Consider the following 19,390-nt stretch of genomic DNA (forward strand, 5'->3'; position numbering starts at 1 on the left):
CCAATGGGAAGAATCCTGCAGTAAATTAAATATCACAGGAAAATAACACCTCGTATAAACATACAGTAGAAGACAGACATTTACTGAAATACAACTTCGGGAAGGCGATGGCAAACAAACTTGCTTTCACAACCTCATGCCTCGGCCGTAAAGCTCCTCTCGCTGCACAATCGCGCCGTTGAAGTTTCTGCTTGAAGCTTTAGGCGCTGTGTTGTTTTGTTCGACTCCAGATCCCTGCTAGCCATATATGAAACCTAGCGGCCGACGTATGGCGACGTGGACTCAATACTAACACTGTGGAAGTTTGTCATGTGACACACTCTCAACTGATAGGGGAACAGTGCATCGAGTGTTGTTTTTCACAGACTGGGCTGAATGAATGTTATGGCTCCACAATTTGGCTCAAGACCTTGCCTGACCCTTCTATGTTGTGGTGCTATGAGGACAAACACTCATACACACACATTCACCCTGCATGCTATCACTTTCTCTCTCTCACACACACACACACATTTTTTCATTTATTAACATCTACAGAAGTGACTTCAGTGAGGCAATCAGCTTTATGTCTTTACTTTGTAAAAAAAAGAAAATGGACTAAAAACATGCAATTGCAAATACATTCCCGTCAAAAATAAAAGCAATTTCCAATTAAAAAGACATCAGAGAACACAATCATCAAAATTAAAAGACATCTTGGAATCAACGAGGAGAGTGTAAGACATAACAGGCAAAGACAGGGTACAAAAAAATCAAAATTTTTCCTTCATTCCCCCAGGATGATATTAAACAGACTGTACCACAAAGCCAGTCTGTGGTTTTGTGGGTTTGTTCAGTGAGATTGTCCAATGATCTGAACACCTTCTATGGAACCTTACATCATAGACCCCTACTTTAAGGAGCTTTACTGAACCCTAAACTCAAGTTGAAGGGATGTGGTGCTTTCAGAGCTAATCAGCCAGCCCCATCCTGGTTTTTAAGGCCTGCTAATTCCTCTACCTCAGCCTGCCCAGCACATCCAGAGCCAGTGTGGCTCTCTGGTGCCGGAGCGTGAGACGGGCGTGCTCCATGGTGCAGGAGAACTGGGGCAGGGCTGGGAGGGTCTCCAGGGCCTGCTGGGAGCCCAGGGCCTGGGCCTGGGCCCGGGCTGACAGTCTGCAGACCTGGGCCTGGTCTGGCTCTCTGGCTCCCGCCTCCTGGGTCTGGTTGAGGGTCAGGCTGAGGGAGCCGAGGTGACCGTGAAGCAGCTTCACCCACTGGACAGGCTCCGCCCACAGGTTCAGATCCCCCTTTTCAAACAGGAACTCCTCTTCATCCTGGTGAGGTGGGAAAGTGGGAGTCAATATACTGCAACATGACTTTAGGATACAGTATATTACAGTACGTTACAGTACGCTGTTTAACACCAGATTCTCACCAGACTGGAAGTTTCCTCTGCGCCCGTCTTGTCGTCACCCTCTTCGTCTCCTACCAGCCACTCTGTCAGGGTGAGGACGCCCGCTGGCACCCGCCCCCACAGCTCGAACAGCCGGCATAGAAGCCCCACGCCCAGGGCCAGGGCGACCGGAGGGCACACCGACACGCCGGCCACGTCTGAGGATGCAAAACGCCACAATTTGAAACTGAAAAGCTGATTAGTGTCCATCGCCTTCTCTAGATTTGAAAAAGAGGTAAAAGGCATAGAGAAGGGAAAGAGAACAATAGGTACTGACAGAGAATGTAGGTCAGTCAGGGTGAAGAAACCTGCACCCAATCTGTTATCTGACGCTGGATCAATGTGGAGTTTAGATGCTTAAGTGATGCATGACTGACTGTATCTTCCAGGCTCAGTGTGTGTGTGTGTGTGTGTGTGTGTGTCTTCTCCTCTGGGTTTGGAAGCCCTTCTGGGAAACAAAACTATAACTCATACAACCAACCACCATCAGGGTGTGTGTGAGTGGATGCAAAAATATTCTGCTAACACACAACGCACCAGTATGCACACGTACGCAAACACACACACACACATACTTGACTTGATAAAATTGCTCTTAACTGTGAATGTCTCTACATATGTGATTGCGATGCTCATGAATACGGAAAGCATGATCATATCCACATATGATGAATAGTAGCTGACTTGGAACAAAGCTCTCTTCTTCTGCTGTTTGTTGTCTTCTACCCACGAGGCTTTGGACATGGCCTAGGGTACTATAATGCTCACACACACACACACACACACACACACACACACATACAGAGAGGGGTTTGTTGGCAGGCCCATCCTGGGCCCATGCTCTGGTAGTGTTGTATATGAGAGCGGAGGAAGTGTGAGTGCGAGGACACACACTTCAAACGGAGGGAAAACATAACAGTATGACTTCATTTAACGACTCCAGTTGTCCATGCAGCAACTATCTGACACACTGGCATACTGTGTGTATGTCTGTGTGTGTGTGTGTGTTGTTCTCCCGCCTTGACCATCCTCACCACAGCTGACACCCAGATAACACCAGAGACTTCAAAAGGCTTTGAGAGCCACTAGCCAAAACACTACCAGTATGGGAAGAGAGGAGGGAGGGAGGGAGGGAGGTGGAGATCAGCATATAGACCCCCATCAACACACACACACACACAGGGTTGGGAACCCAGATTGTTTTTCCTCTTCAGAGAGGAGGCGTAAAATCGGAGCAGAGCCTGGAGTCTGAGCGGGGAGGGAAACCCAGTATGTGAACATTAGAAGCTGCTGATTGTAATGTATTAGAGAGAGATTTAAGAGTTTGGGAGCTTGAGTGACAAATTCCTTTCTTTACCGAGAAGCCGCCTCTCTCTGGGACAGCCCTGCTTCTGATGTCAGGGCAGCCGGGCCTTTACAGTCCCCCCCACCCCCCCACCCCACACACACACACACACACACACACACACACACACAGGACATTAAGGGACATAATAGGAAATCTTAGCTGCATTCAATTTATCTACTTTTTTACGGAGGTTTCACACATCGCTTAACACGATTTCCCCCCTTGGCTTTTGGCGCGGACAACTCCGTTTCTCAAGGGGATTGTCTTTCACGCTGTTACTGGCATGCGTGTTGGGTGTGTGTGTGTGTGTGTGTGTGTATGTGTGTGGTGTACCGGCATGAGCGTTGTCCTAAGTAGGTATTGTTTATGTTGAATAACTGTGTGTGTGTATCAGACAATTACATGCCAGCGGGTTCCAGTTGGTCAATGAATGGGTTTGGGCACAACGGGGTGTGTGTGTGTGTGTCTGTGTGTGTGTGTTGCACAGTTGGCATACATTAGCACACACTGCGTCCACTGGCACTCGCAGAGTACATTGGAGCTGGGCAGGGCAGGAGTGTGACGGGCAAACTTAACCTTGGCAGCGCCACTTGTGGAAACAGTACAACAGTTGTACCGCTCTCAACTTCTGACGACTTTTTTTAAAAACTGAACAAGGTCCTTTAGTTGTCTTTTTGCTTTATATGTAAATCCACTGGAACAGGGAACAAGGGTCCGCATCGCCATCTCTCCTGAGGCGCTGTACATGATAGCATGAAAACAGCCGCATGTCCAACGATGATCTCACTCAATGAGTGACCGCAAAATCCAAACAAGCCGAATCTGAAAAATCCCTTTTTGGCCCGTTCGCCTCTTTCCCACAAGGTTCGACAGACCGAGGAGTTTGGTGCCGTAACACGGAGAGATGTTTCTGGCCCAGACAGGGACGGCACATTTGGGCGGGAAAGGCAGACGGCTAATTCCCGACATCGATCTGCATTAAGGCTCGGGCCTGGAGCTCATTTAAAACCTTTTTCTTTTAAATAGAAGAGAGGGGAACTCGGTGTACACTGTCTCAGACTAAAACAAAATCATCTTTGGCCTCATCCAGTCCTGTTTTTCCTCTGCGTGTGGTTTATTTGTCTTTTCCTTTCAGTTTTGTTCTAAGTTGCACATACTTGGACTATAATTAGGAGGAGGGTGGTGGTGTGTTCATGTTTACTACTGTACAAACAGTGACATTTTGTGTGACTCATATATATGACCTCATATAGAAAATCAATTAATAAACCTTGTTGAAAAAATAGAAGAGACAGACTGCATGTTCGGACAGCATGTTCTCAATTTTGGAACCTTTGTACATTATTATAGATATTATGTGTTATGTGTTGTTGTAATGTATCATCTCAATATGGTTTGAATGTGTAACTGTTGTTTACTGGTTTTGGAAAATTCACATTGTGCACTGCTTTGGCCACATTGTTTCTGATGGACAGTCATGCCAGTAAAGTCGGTGAATTGAATTGAGAGAGAGCGAAGAGACCTTTGCTGTTCAGTAAATCCTCGCTTGAGCCTCTGCAGCTGGGCGGGTGTCAGATGTCCCATTGAGCGGAGGAGGAGGAGGAGGAGGAGGAGGAGGAGGAGGAGGAGGAGGAAGAGGGGTTGGGGGGGGGGGCTGTCAGGGTAGTGAAATGAGAGAAATCCTAAACACCCCTCCCCACCCTCTTCCCCCTCGGCAGTGTCATCATGCTCAGTATACTGCAGTGGGAGTTTTCGCCCGCCCACTGCCCCATTCCTGTGCTCAGCCACCCACATCTGAAGGATTTGGGGGGGGGGAAGCCGCGCACACACACACACACACACACACACACACACACACACACACACACACACACACACACACACCGCCGCGACCGCTTTCTTTAACTATACCCACCACACCTGGAGGCTCTAACCCACGAACGGACCACCATACGGGCCATTCCACTACACCTGCCCCGACTCTTTATTCAATACCAGCCTGGACAAAGACAGTCTGTCTGAGGACGGCAAAGAGCTATACATCCATACAACACTACAGGATTTCATCTGGGAACGTATAAGGGGGGCGGGGCAGTTGGACGCAAACACACCTACACACACTCATGTCTCACATTTGCACGAGCACACGTATTGTTTCATACGTTTTAACTTCGACTGAAGGATTATATGGTTCTCTATGGGTTGAGAAAATCCTACAACCCTCGTGCTTATGAATCCCTTCCAAAACGCCATTGGATAAAACTCAAAAATGCATGGTGGTCAATCTGCAAACAAGGCTGTTTTTATTAGTTACTGAAAAGCTGACATTTTGGAGAGGCGAGGTTTTCACCCGACAGCAGCGGTACACAGATTCTGCACTCAATCCTCACACAAGCTCGCACAAACACTCTTTCTTGCTCGCTCTCCCACACACTCTCCCACTATACTCACTTCTCTCTCTCTGTCACACACACACACACACAGTCAGAGAAAGGAGACCGTACAGTGGAGCCGAGGGACCAGGAAGCATAGGTGCGAGATAGAGAGAGGTGTGTGTGTGTGTATGAGGTGTGAAATCAAAACACACACTTTACAGCCCTGACTTCCTCTGGTGGCTGACGAGAACCAGGGAGCGTGGAGACCAAGGCTGGAGACCAGGACCAGGACCAACAACAACATCAACAGAAAGCATTACCATGGAAATAATAGTAGAACTAAACTAGTATCCTGAACAATTACCATAAAAATAATGCTTTAAGATGAAGCCGTTAGTCTGAGCTCATTGTCGCAGCAGTTGTCATAGAGCCCAGTGAGTCGCTGGTTAAGTCAATGGACCCAATACAATTCAATGGGCTGCCCCAACAGGGGGCCTATAGAGGCTCCTCTAAGACTAGTCAGATGCCTCAGTGATCTGTAAATCTGCAAACCGCTGCTAGATCTGAAACCCAGGAGGGTCTAGGCTACATGTCTCTACCTGGGAAACTACAACAACATCTGTAGTCATTTCACACTAACCTGTGTACCTGTCAGACCTGGGTCAAAGGGGGGTTGCAAATAATCGTTACTGCTTTTTAGCCTCTGATGAAGGCCTTTGCTGGCACAATGTGTTGCTCTTTTGTCTGGATAAATGTCTGTTTGATCTGCGAGTCTTTTGAAACTGGGTGGAGTTTGCCACATAGGACGATACAAGCATTGCCAGTAAGGTTAGGCAATTACAAGGAAGAATTTGCAACTCAATTTTGTGTACTTCTTTGTGACTGACAACTTACGGACTGGTTTGTTTTATCTTACTTAGACCCCAGGGGGGTTTAGTTTATGACTAAATCCAAGCATGACAAAACAACAAGTGCTAAAAACAGTCACAGGAAAGCATCTGATAGCCAATTTAGTATAATTTTCAGGGAATGACAAGTTTCCTGAAGTTTCCGAATTATCCCGATGTAGCTAACTCCACCCATCTGGTATGCAGATTAAAGCAGATGCTATGAATTACCTGGTTTGCAACTCTGTTTCACAATGTGTTTTCCCAATAAAAGAGAACACATACCATGGCCAACTCAGTTTGAATAAGCTTGGTTCAGTTTCATTCTGAAATATCAGCACCAGGCTATTCTAAACTCCTTTCTGCTTGTATTTTCAGTTTCCCAAAAAAACACCACAATGCAATGCTGCAACATGCACCGAATACATTACCCACATATTTCTAAATGCATCCTAGAGACACCCGTCATCACTGGAGACTTGTGACTTTATATTACGCCGCCCGCCAAATAATTAAAATCTCATTCCCCGTGTTCCCTCTTGCGTGAAAGACGAGGAGGAAGCAGAGAAAACACCATTTCTGTTTGTGTGTTTGCACTGGAGAGTGAAATAACGGCTCATTTCTTCATAAGTGATGGTTACGGAGTTGCAAATCAAACGTTGAGGATCTCTCCGGCAGGGACCAGTGCCTCCAATTTCTGCAAGTATTTTGCAGTTTCTGTTTATATGAGTGACATATGCAATTTGGTAGCGCATATTTTAGAAAAAGTATTATTCTGGGCTTGAAAGGGCTGTGTGTGTCACATCCAGCATAAACGGACACAAGTGCCGGTTTAATGGTTGAGGGAACGCCGAGCTAAAAGCGGACGAGGTCTGTTTAATGAGTGTCCTTCAGCCCCGTCGGGTCGTTCGCCTCCATTCATCTGCATCATCCACTGTAAATGAATTAACTGGGGGAAAGGACACATGAATGGCATATTCAAGTGCAGGCGTTTGTTGGCATACAGAAGGGACTGGAGGTTACTCCGGGATAGTTGATGGTTCACTGAGAACGGCCTGGGAAATATGGGCGCGTCAGCAGAGCTTGCGAGGCCACTACTGTACATTTTAACAGTGAGCAGGAGAGTGGAGACGATTTACCAGCCTGGTTTTAAATATACAAATATCTAACAGCAGTGTGGAGTGGAGGGTGAAACGGAGATTCCCATCCAAATGATATATTTATAGACTGTCGGTCAACCATGCATGCTGTATTTCTGTCATGAGTCATGTCAGCTTACGCGTATTTGTTTTCCTCTGCTGTTAATGGATGGAGAATAAAAGTGATTAACGCTAAGTAACATTAAGAACTCAATGCCTAGCAAATTAGCTGTGTCCCACAAGTGCCTGGTTGGGCCATTATGCATCTATATTAATACCTACAATTCTGCGTCAGCTTACCTGTTGAACTGATAGCTGTAGGCCTACATGGGATTGTATTTGGGCAATCACCAAGACACATTTTCAGCATCTACACACCGCTAATCAGATTCTGAGTCGCACCGCGCAGTAAAATCAATCGTGGGCGTGACATTCCAGGTTTATTGGATGTACAGCTTCTTTTCGAATGGGAGATTGCTGTGTACCTGCATTTTCCCTCGCTCTTTTGTGTTCCCGAACGCATCTCCGAGTCCCTCCCTGCTCTATATATAAAGTAATCCCCCTGATTCCCCCTCTGAGCCTGTCACAGTGGTGGAGGTCCAGCGAGGGTGAGCGGAGTTTGATTTCAGACCCAATTAGTCTGGAGTTATTTGGGTGGTGGTAATGTTGGAAGGGGTAGGGGTGGGGTGGAGGGGTAGGGGTGGGGTTAGGGTTAAATTAGATTTGCTCTTCCCATCCGGGACAATGGCTCCACTGTGGTTCACGGCTCTGGGAAGAAGAAGCCTGAGTTACCCTTAATGTGATAACAGTACAGGCATACACATATATGTGCGCACACACACACACACACACACACACACACACACAGAGTTGAGTCTCTTGCTCACACACATTAGGCTCCAAGGACGCATCATCATGCTCTGGGAAGCACAGAGAAAGTACAGCGGCTAAAAAAAAAAAGTCTTCACCCTCCTTGACTTCATGCAGCACTACTTGACCTTTTGTGTTACAAAATTACTTATAAATACTTTTGTTAGATTAAATTTGGTCTAAAATCTAGGCAAAGTACTATTTTCTATCAAAGAGGGGGGGAAACTCAAGTATTTTATGTGAAATGACAAAACTCCAATCATAGATAAAACTTTACTCATTTGTTATAAGGACCTTGATCTGGTATAGATCAAGGTCCAGCAAGATCCAGCAAGAAAGTTAAAAATAGAGAAATGTTGTGAAAACAAAATATATTCAAAGACTCTTGCTATTGCCTAAAGATGAAGAATTAATAATATATGTAATGAATTCTCACATAAATTTCTTGAATACAGTTCCATGATAGAAAAGAGTACTTTGCACCAAAAATCCCACATAAATATGTTCTGAACTAATTTTGTAGCACAGAAAAAATGTGCAAAACATCAAGGGCTGTGAATACATTTTATAGCCACTGTATCTTTTGATGCTGGGTATATACCAGAGATGCTCTTAACTGTCTATTGCACTGGATTCCCAGTTTAGCTTAACATATGGTGTACACACAATCTATGCTGTCTGTCAAGCAGGGACACTGAGCAGGGAAATTTGATGAGGGAAATAATTCTGAATTCTTGTTGTTTCGGACATACAATTGTATTTCATTCCTGGTGGGAGATGAGTGTTTTCCTGAATATTTTCCTGTTTTTTAGTGTTGCCGGTCCCGTCTCTGTTCTCACATCTCTGCCTGTCCTCCATATCAAAGGCCGGGAGCCGTCGCCGGCAGCTAACAGCTAACACCTCAGATACTTGACTCTGCAGTGGCAGGTCGTAAAACACACACACACACACACACACACACACACACACACACACTCACACACAAGCCTCCTGGCAGACTGGCTGGCTGGCCTGAAAGGGATGGGACACACACACACACACACACACACTCACTCACAGAAACGTGCGCATATACACAAACATACACCCACAGGCACGGACACATTTCACACATTCACACACAAAAACATGAACTCAAGTGACACACACATATTCTCATTCAGACACACACACAACCACACACTGACAGATACACTCATACACTTCAGGTCAAGCTGCAAAGCCTAACTATACTCTTAATCATATATGAAAAAACATCTCCCATTAGAAATGAATAGGAATTGGATGTTCTAATTTCAGGATTTTATTTTTATTTTTTTTATGCCAATGGGATGTGATTTCTTTAGTTTTTGGGCTGTTTAACTTTCTTCAGGAATTCAAGTTTTCTGGCACATATTACTCATCCATTTGTGATAAAAGATTACCATTTTCCGTTTTTTCCCCTTCTTTTTCTCTTCTTGAGCACATTCCTGTTGTGCGTATAAGTGTTAAGCTAAACTAGGGATCCAACGCAATTGTCCTGATCATTGTTCTTTTGGAAGTTAGAGCCGTTTTTTGGTGTCTTGGCCAGAAAGTGAAAAGTCACACTCTTGGATGGAGACAAACACACACACACACACAAACACACAAACACACGCACACGTTTCCCGCAGTGGAGACATGTGTCCAGGAGGAAATGTAGGCCATCTTACCGTAAGTACCATACTGTCTGCCTCCCACACACACACACACACACACAAAGACTGTAATCTCCAACTGTGTGTGCGGTAAAGATGGACAAAGGGGGATGCCCCGGTCTCTCTCTCCTCCACACACACACACACACACACACACACACACACACACAAACACATAAAAACACGTATACAAACACACAAGGACACACAGCCTGCAATTATGCCTATTGTGTTCTTTTCCTGTTGTAGAGAAAACGTCTCCATATTAGTCATGCTGCTGTGTTCCTATCTGATGTGTAGCTGACGGCTTATCATCCCATCTAGCCCTGTCTGGCCTCATGTACATAAACACATATGGAACACACACACGCTGCTTTTGGATGAAAACCTTGCATCAAAAGTTTTTCAGGAAATCTGACAAAAATAACTTTCATTTCACATTGATTTCCATGCACTTGTGGGGATTTTATCATGAGTTTGAAGAGGTTTAATGGACCCCCGGGTCATGAAACAGGCTGTACCTATAAAAAAAACAGTTTGTCCTTTTGTCCCTGTCTTATATGAACAGGGATGCAATAAAAGAAAATGTAGTCACCGACAAAAAAAAGGACCATGCGAACCTTCAGTTCGGGTGAAAAGGTGAAAAATCACCAAAATTGGAGTTGATGCAGAACAGCGTTGATATACGGAACTAGAGAGACCTATGAAGAGCTGTTATGGTATCTTATGTTGTGTTATGTGAAGTTGAGTTATGAGATGTTATCAGTGGAGACAGACACAATAAGGGAGGCTCCAGGAGGAAAGCTGGGAAAATACAGGAAGTGGCCGTCGTGAGGACGGGAAGTCGCACTCGGATTAGAGAGTTGGCAGATGTCACTCCGCTGATAGTGTGTGTGTGTGTGTGTGTGTGTGAGCATTGCAAAGGTGTTTCCAGTGGGATAAGACTGTCATAAGGAGAGGGGGAGGTGTGTGTGTGTGTGTATTTATGAGCGAATCCATTCCCTAAGACCTGGCATCATACAATACTCCAGAAAACAAAACATCAAACATTCCCGACACAATGACGCATAACCACAAACACACACACACACACATACCAAATCTTGCATCCCAACTGCCAAACTCGAATTAGCACCCTTCGTTCCAGGAATGCTCCCCGACCTTTAGCGAGAAACGACGTCATCGACCCTCCGCAACTTCAGCATGTGTTTGTAGTGGTGCTTTTTTCTGTGCACATGCGTGTGTGTGGGCGTCCGTGTTTGCCTGTTTGTATGTGTGACTGTGTGTGTGTTTCAGTGGGCGAGTGTGTGTGCGCAAATTCCAAGTAAACATATTTGTTAGTGTCTGTCTGATGTCAGCATGCACGTATCTGTTGCTGTGTGTGTCTGTGTGTATTTGTGCTGAGCAGGCACATTAGTTAGTCTGTGGGCGAGTTTGATGTCAGCGTGGGTGTATTCATGCATAATTTGAGTGCGTGCGTGTGCGACTGTGTGTGAATAGTGAGCGGGGGCAGGAAATGTTTTCATCCACAAGTCACTCAACCAGACAATTAAGACTTTAAGAATTAAGAAACGCAGCCACTGATGCCCTGATAGTGAGCGTGTACCTGTACTGAGCAGATGTGTCGGTGCGCTGGAGACGAAGTCGGAGGCCGAGTCTCGCACTTCCTGGTCTTCATCCTGCAGCAGCGTGAACAGGCTCCTCCACAAAGACAGCGTGGCGGGCAGACCTGACACACACACACACACACACACACACCTATCACTCAACCGAACTAGACTAGCCTGCCCTAAGTAAGGCCTGCATTTGTCAGTCCAAATTATTTAAAGTCCTCCGAAGAGTTCTAGAAAATGATGAGACTTTCCTTTAGCTTTCATCTTTCAAAAATGTGTTTACTTCTTTACTGGCGATGATGATTTCCTGCGTTTTTGCCTTCCTGATCTCACCAAAGTATTTAGCTCAAGGTCCTGGGAGGTAAAATGTTCCGTGAAGCCGATGTGATTCGGACTCACCCAGTGGCAGGGCAGCGCTGGTCAGCAGAGTGGCGGTGCAGTTGACCAGCACCTCGGCAGCCATCAGCTTTACCTCCGCTGGCTGCTCCTCGCCGCAGCACGAACACACCAGCGCCCCCCACTGAGCCAGGCAGCCCGCTGCACTCGCACCCTGGATGAAGAATAAGGCAGAGAATTAACACTTACACAGAAATGTTTAGGGCAAAGAGTAACTAAACCCCAAACCCAAATCTGTGCAAAGACTAACATCTAATGGTAAAAAGCATGCTACTGAAATTGCTATCTGCTATAGGCTGATCTTAGGTGCCAGGTGATGTCACCACCTGTTGTACTCTATAGAAGGGCAGAAAATTAGCTTATTTGTATACTGGCCACAATGGCTTGTCAATTTCAATGTTTACCAGCCAACGTTTTCATCATTTCACCAGTCAAACTGATTTTTAAAATAGAAAACAATGTACAAACAATGGTTGGTTAGCTGCTTAAGTGGCATCAGAGTAGAAAAGCTTACTAGCCACAGATAAAATGTAGCAGCATTTGGCTGATGGCTGGTGGTAATATCCCTTCCATGGCCAAAACACCCTAAACTTCCTTCCTTTACATTTGTGAATCTAAAGTCATGAAGTTTAATAATGGCCTGCCAGCAGATCATCAGCACACACTATCATGCAAATTAGTCTTTACCTCGGGGTCAGAGGTCACCAGTTGAACCACCAGTCGAGAGGCCAGGGTCAGGGCAGCACAGTGCAGCTCCACACTGAAACACAACACACATCACACACACATGAAACCATCTGCAAATACCTAATAAGGATTTGGTTAGTTTATCTTAACCTCAGTAAGTTTAGAAAACGATAACCAAGCGCTCCTTCAAGTAGTTCCGTGAAACCATTACGCACATGACACACCGACACGTCCCACCGCAATCAACTACACACACACACACACATCACTCAACTGTATTGACTTACAATCCACAAAGGAAGTGTGCTGGTACTCACCACTACATTATGTATCACAATAGCCCAAGTGCCATTCAATCACATGGGAGACAAGGGCAGGCAGCAACCCAATCTTATCCTCCCCTGGCTCTAATCATAACCTTGGGGCCACTCCAAAGGGAAAGTGGATCCCCGGGCCCAGAGATTGTGGCCGGGCCAAGGCTTTACAGGGCTAAAAGCCTTTGTAATCCAATCCTTATTCAAGCTTGTATTCTCTTGTTGGGGTGAGAAAAGTACAGCAGTGGTTTGTCAGAGAAGGTGTGTGTGTCTGTCAGTGGGTGTCAAAGGGCTTACACCACATACGCACACACAAATAGTGGTATGTGCCAAATCGGTGTGTGGTTCTCGTGTAACAACGGCCGTGTAAAGCATGAACATGTGCACACACATAAATAATGCTTTGGGCTATTAGGTGTATATATTCTTATATAAGAGGGGTTCTATGATAAAACAATCACTATTATTCAGGATGAGAAACTGCAACCAACCAGTTGCTGGAATATTTTCCAATGTTTTTATTTGATAAAGGACTTTGACAGCAGAAACGTCATTTTTTCCAATCACTAAACAAAATCTTTTTTCTCTATGTAAGCATATTACCCATATTAATCGACTAATATTTTCAGTTGTGTTGAGTTGGGTTTCACTTGACTTCCCACTGGTAGATGCACTGCCTCTAAATTTGTTTATTATAGCAGTCTCTTTGGCAAGTAACCAGCCATCATGCAGAGCTGCTTTTGTTCTCTGAAAAGTAATTTGGCAACTAAAGTAGTGAAAGCGGCTTGTGAAGTCTGGAAGCTACCAGCGACTGTGGCTGGTGGACAAAGACTTAGTTTCCTTGCCTGCTGTTATTTATATCACCTAGAGACTGTAAGGATACACGAGCAACCACCCACACACACACACACACACACACACACACAGAGGGGCCAGTGGTGCACGCCAGGTGTCCAGGTGCAGGGTTAAGGTGCAGCCAGTGAACCCGTGTCCCTCCTCCATGGACTCTGGCTCTGAATGCAGACCTGACAGCCGGCCTGCCACAGCCATGTGAGGACTCTTTCACAGGTGGACGGAGCGAGAAAAAGACAGGAAAATGGAGGGAGAGCGTGTGGTTGCACCTTGCCCGGCAGCACATTCACGTCTCTTCCATCCATCACAGCTAAAAGTGGGTATGTTATCGCTTAGGAACTGTTTTGGCAGCAGGTTTTCAGGCGGGAACGGCCATTTCGAGGTCACACGGTCACCTTCCTTTTCCTGCATTTGCCTTGAAACTCGATAAGTTGGGAATTCCCCCGCTGTATGCTGCAGTGATCATAGGGGCCCGGGTCAGGGCCTGGCGCTGGATGTAAAAGGTACATGGTTCAAAGAGCTGGAGATGGTGCGAAAGACCTGGATGATGCATTTCAGCAATGTATTTGTCTGTTTGTGCTGCGATGGAACCAGGAAAACCTCAGTTGGAAAGTGTAAGCATGGCCCAACTGTTTCCTCAACACATGAGTCATAGCATATGCATGGCTATACTTAGAAATATCTTAAGAATGAGAAATCTCCCTTGGAAGATCATTTAAATATATCAAATCAAATACAGGGGAATACAGGATAAAGTCAAAGGAGATGTGTACATAGGGCGTGTGTGTGTTCTCTGACCTGTGAGCAGAGTGTTGAGCCAGAGAGAGGAGGCGCAGCAGGACCTCCTCCTGGGACAGAGTCTGATCACCGTCCCTCCATGGGAGCTCGCTGCTGGAGCTCAACACACACAACACCTGCAGGACCTGGGGGGAGGGAGGGAGGAGAGGGGAGAGGGAGAAGTGGAGGAGGATAAAGAGAAGAAGAACAGCGAGAGTAAGGAAGGTGAACGAAAGAGGAAGAGGGGTGAGAGAGAAATAAGATAAAATACTACCAAACACAGTCACTCTCTCACCTCCATCTCTCTCTCTCACACACACACACACACACACACACACTCTCAGACTGGCTGGTGAGGGAGGTTGCTCAGGCCCATCCATCAACACAGCTTTGGTGTCCTGTGTGCTGTGTGGCTGGCGAGTTGCCCCGGGGGTATTTTTACCACGCCAGTCAGATCCTCCCTACGCACACCCAAACCGCCGGTACACAGCTGCCTCACTCTCACACACACAAGTACACGCATGTGCATGGATGCACACAAGTACACGCATGTGTGCAAAGATGCATGGAATTGCAGGCATATTCACGCTTCCATCACTGAGATGTGCACTTGTTTTGCCTGGACACACTAGTTGTCAGAATGGCCAGTCTAAGGCTCCAGGTTTCTGGTCTCCGCAATGAGGTTTTGAGTTCGAATTCCACTTCTGACAGTTTTGATACTTGTATAGTTGTTGCTGTCCCTGTGATTCCAGACTTTCCAGACACCCATCATCCCTCATCCCTCCAACCAGCTATCATCCATCCATTCATTCATCCACCCACCTGCCTATACATTCATCCACCTATTCATCCACCCATCCAGTCCACAGTCCTATGTATCACAGCATCTCTGCAGCTTAACCTCAAGGACTACACCCCCACCAACTCTATGTTGTTTTCTTTGCCCGGTCACTCCTCCAGGGAAGGAGGGTGGGAGGGAGGGTGGGAGGGAGCGAGGGAGGCGGTTGACCGAGTCTGAGGAGGAAGGACTTGTTTTCCACCTCATGAGACCCCCGTTAAAACACACACATCCAGCCGAGAACACATGTTGACATTCCTCCCGCATATCTCAGTGATTATTATTTCTTTCAAGGCCCCAACCTGTTATTAGAGCTTTAAAATAAAGCTCGCTTTATAGGATCTGTGCAGGGCAGAGTGAGAGTGTGTATGCAATGTGTCTGTGTGTAAATATCTGTGTGTGTGTGTGTGTGTGTGTGTGTGCGTGCATGTGTGACAGTGTGTATTTGTGCACAGGAGCAGTAAAAAGACAAGGTAGCAAGGCAGACCTCCTTGCAGCAGAGTATCTGTTAGCGTGTCTGTCTTTCTGCCTGACTGCAGTTTGTCTGCTCGTTCATACATTCAAACCATACTGAGATAATTGATTATCTGGTTTGAAAAAATATACTACACAATAGTACATTATCACTGGATCTATAATACCATCAAACAAGTCCAAAATTGAAAACATTAAGTCCAACTTTGTCTTTCAAGAATTGATCAGTACTGGGTGACTTGTTATTGTTCTTTGGTGTCAGCTAATGTTGGCCATATTTCATACCGTTTGAAGACAAAAACAAAGAAATGCATTTGGAAATATTCTAATGCACCAACAGCTAATGGCCATACAACCACAGCAGCCCATTAGACATGTCTGGGAGGCTGTGGTGGACAGATATTTTAAAGACAACCTTTCAGAAAGTCCAAAGCCACTTTTCATCTGCAATGAGAATGAACCATTGGTCGGGCCATTTATGCCAAGTCTATGCCATTATTTCTCTGACAATGCATTTCTATCAATTTCTTTGTTGAATGAAAACTTTTGCCTCAACTTTTACGCCTTGGAGGAAATTGTATCGAAATTTGCTGTTTTCATTTAGCTTTTCTGATTCGATGCATCATAATTCACATGAAAATACATGCATGGAAACCCATCTATTGTGTGTGTGTGTGTGTGCTTTTCTCTGTCCATCCACCCGTCTGCCTGCCTGCCTGCCTGCCTGTCTGTCTGCCAGGTATTAAACTGGTAGCTCTGACTCCAGCTGGCCTGACTGTCTCTGCTGCTGCTGCTGCTGCTGACTTTTACAGTCTGCTTTAATGAGCTCCCGTCTTGTAACACACACTCAACTGCACGCACACGTACTCAAATACACACATGTCACGTGAAAACACGCCAACTCAGGCGTAGACGCGTAGACTTTCACAGCCGTAACATGCAACTAAACAGTGACGCCCACCCTGCACGCAGGCAAGACACACACACACATAAAAAGTTACACACTACAGACTTGAATGCATAGCAGTGCTGTATAGGGTCTTGTGTTTTAGTGGCTTCCTAGTGGCTCAGTGGATTAAGGTGCAGCATCGTGGCCTTGTGTAGTAGGATTTGCATCTTTGGTCCGTGCGCCGCTCTTATTTTGAAATTTTGAGCGTCTATTTTTCACATATATCTGTTTTGTATATACTCAGGGAAGAATAACAAAGCCTGTTTTTCACCAGCTGCTTCTTTCCACATAGTATGTGGTCAAGGGTTTTTATAAGGTTTTGAATGAGTCGCATTCAGACTCAAGATGCAAGTAAATGCAAATGAATTGCAGCAGCATCTCGAGGCTCTTCAGGCCGCCGTCTTTCCGTTCACTGTCCTGCGTGGGTCTAAGGCAGCAGAGGTTCCTTCAACACATGGATCTTCAATCAGGACTGAGAATGATAGGTTTGTTTCCTACAGACTTTGAAGGCCTCTTTACAGGGCAGAGCAGCAGACCCACACTACGGCCTTGGCCTACTGCTGCTCCTACTGCTCTCCCAGAATGCTTTAGTGGAGTGCAGAGCGAGCTATGGCAACTGGCCCGTTGGGCTGGTGTGTCCTTGGCGGAGGGGAGGCTCCGCTTAACAGGGCCGACACTTTTAAGCATTAACGGCTGGGCTGTAAAGCGGCGCTCGGCAAAGAGCGCACATGCACACGGGGTAAAAACACAACGCATATAAAGTACACACAGACATGCGGAAACACACACACAAAAAGGCACACACACCCATTCCCAGCAGTGCTGAGTCCTGTCAGTTCTGGAGGAGTGTTAATGACAGGAGTCACAGAGCAGGATAGAGCAGAGCTGTTGGTTGGCTGTCCTCGCTTTATGAACACACTGAAATACGACCCGCTGTCCCGAAACAGGAAATAGACTGCCTTTTACCCTCCAAAACTTGTTAGAGTGGAAACTTACCAAGCCTCTTGTGTGTGTGTGTGTGTGAGTAAGTAAGTAATTGAGTGAGAGAGTGGACCAGCAAGAGAGAGTTAGTTCACTGCCAATGTGCTTGGCGTGTCCTCCTGCGGCCGATTAGCCTCTCACGCAAGCCTCTGGAATATGGATTTGGACGTGTAATCAATTTGCAGCAATTGTCATTGTGGTTCAGAGCAATTATGATGAATAGGGAAGACGCATTCATTTGGGATGGGTTCCTTATTGTGCGATGAAAGGGATCCGAGATTACGCTGCTTACGGCCTGTGGCTCTGATGGATTTAGCTGGTAGAGCAAGAGGAATCAGTCACGGCTTAGTCTCCCAGTGCTGACACACACACACACACACACACACACACACACACACACACACACACACTGAATAGTGGTGCACAAGAGATTATGCATGCATGCGAAGCCATAAAACAACCACCAGACACCTATACAGGCGCTCAAAGAAACGCACAACAACAAATGCACCCCCTGTAATGTTTTTGTGTGTGTGTGTGTGTGTGTGTGTCCATGTGTGGTCCCACCTTGGCCAGACACTGGGGGTGTGTCTCGTGAAGAGCCAGGCTGGTCAGGTTAGACAGGGTGGTCTCGTCAAGCCACGGAGGTCTCCTCTTCCTCTCCTCCTCCTCTTCCTCCCCCAGCCTCCTCAGGATCCCCTCCAGCGCCAACTCCCTCACCTCGTACTGCGGGCACAGCAGCAGACGCTCCAGGAGCCGGGCCCCGAGCCGAGGGCCCCCCCAGAGCTCGGGGATCTCCACGCTGGCGCCGAGGGCCACCCGGGCCAGGCTGAGTAGGTACTGGGTGCTGCCGGGCCGCGGCGGAGTGGCGGAGGAGCCGTCGGAGGCGACCAGCTCCGAGGCCGTCAGGACGGCCAGCGCCTCTTCGCGGAGCTCACCGACTTCTGAGTCTGAGAGACAAACACATGCATTTACAGTTTAGCTGACAACTTAGGATGGGGATGGGGACACACTACACAACTCCTAGGCTGATTATAGCCACTGATTTTTGTTTTCAGATCATCTTGTAGTGTGTGAGGGTTCAGGACTTTAATCTCTTGCCTCCAAATCCAGTCAGGACTGTCACGATTACTTCAAACCTGCCGAATTTTGTGTTGCTGTACTTCTGTAGTTTGAGCTAGTCATCGACTCAAATCCAGCAATTCCAGTGAGAGAAGAAAAATACACAGGAAGTGAGGAAAGAAAAATATTCCACCTCCATATTTGTTTTGGGCCTGCGTTGGATTAGCGTGAGAGCTTGCGCTTTTGCAAGATTTGGGTGTTGTGTGATGTTCGAATTCAGTGCGAGGTTCCAAAAACTCGTCAAGTGTGTGTACCTCTAAAAAAGATGAAAAAAAAATGCGAATGCCGTTCATTAAGTGTGCGAAGTCCAATCTTTTCATCTTATACTGCATATATTTCACATCTTTGGTGTATTTTCATGTCATACATATTTTTCATTTTCAGATTATATTTTCTGTCTTTGCGTCCCTATTTGATATATTCCTCTTCTTGTTGTGTATCCTATGTGCTGTCCCAACTACCCCACGAGGATCATTGAAGTTTCATCTTATTTTGAAAGTATCATGCCTCCCCATCTTTACATCAGCAGGACCACAATGGAAACAAATCTGACTTTATTGGGACATCCTCAGTTATTTCATTTAAGCCGTCGAGTGTATCATATTTAATGCAAGTAACAGAGGAATATCAGGTTGAAAGAGAGAAGAGAGTTCAGCA

General features: G+C 46.2%; 1 protein-coding gene across 1 annotated transcript in view; it reads right to left on the reverse strand.

Moving 5' to 3' along the window:
- Positions 1-565: 565 nt before the first annotated feature.
- The window catches only part of thada (THADA armadillo repeat containing), an 80,237-nt gene continuing 61,412 nt past the window's right edge, over positions 566-19,390 (reverse strand). The window contains exons 32-38 of the mRNA XM_071924782.2: positions 18,179-18,561; positions 14,391-14,515; positions 12,427-12,499; positions 11,743-11,893; positions 11,337-11,459; positions 1,418-1,593; positions 566-1,316 (exon numbers count right to left, since the gene is read on the reverse strand). Coding sequence (XP_071780883.2) covers positions 996-1,316; positions 1,418-1,593; positions 11,337-11,459; positions 11,743-11,893; positions 12,427-12,499; positions 14,391-14,515; positions 18,179-18,561 — 1,352 coding nt within the window. The 3' untranslated portion in view covers positions 566-995. The remainder of the gene's footprint in view (positions 1,317-1,417; positions 1,594-11,336; positions 11,460-11,742; positions 11,894-12,426; positions 12,500-14,390; positions 14,516-18,178; positions 18,562-19,390) is intronic.

The sequence above is a fragment of the Centroberyx gerrardi genome, chromosome 15 (assembly GCF_048128805.1).
Source record: "Centroberyx gerrardi isolate f3 chromosome 15, fCenGer3.hap1.cur.20231027, whole genome shotgun sequence".
NCBI lineage: Eukaryota > Metazoa > Chordata > Actinopteri > Beryciformes > Berycidae > Centroberyx > Centroberyx gerrardi.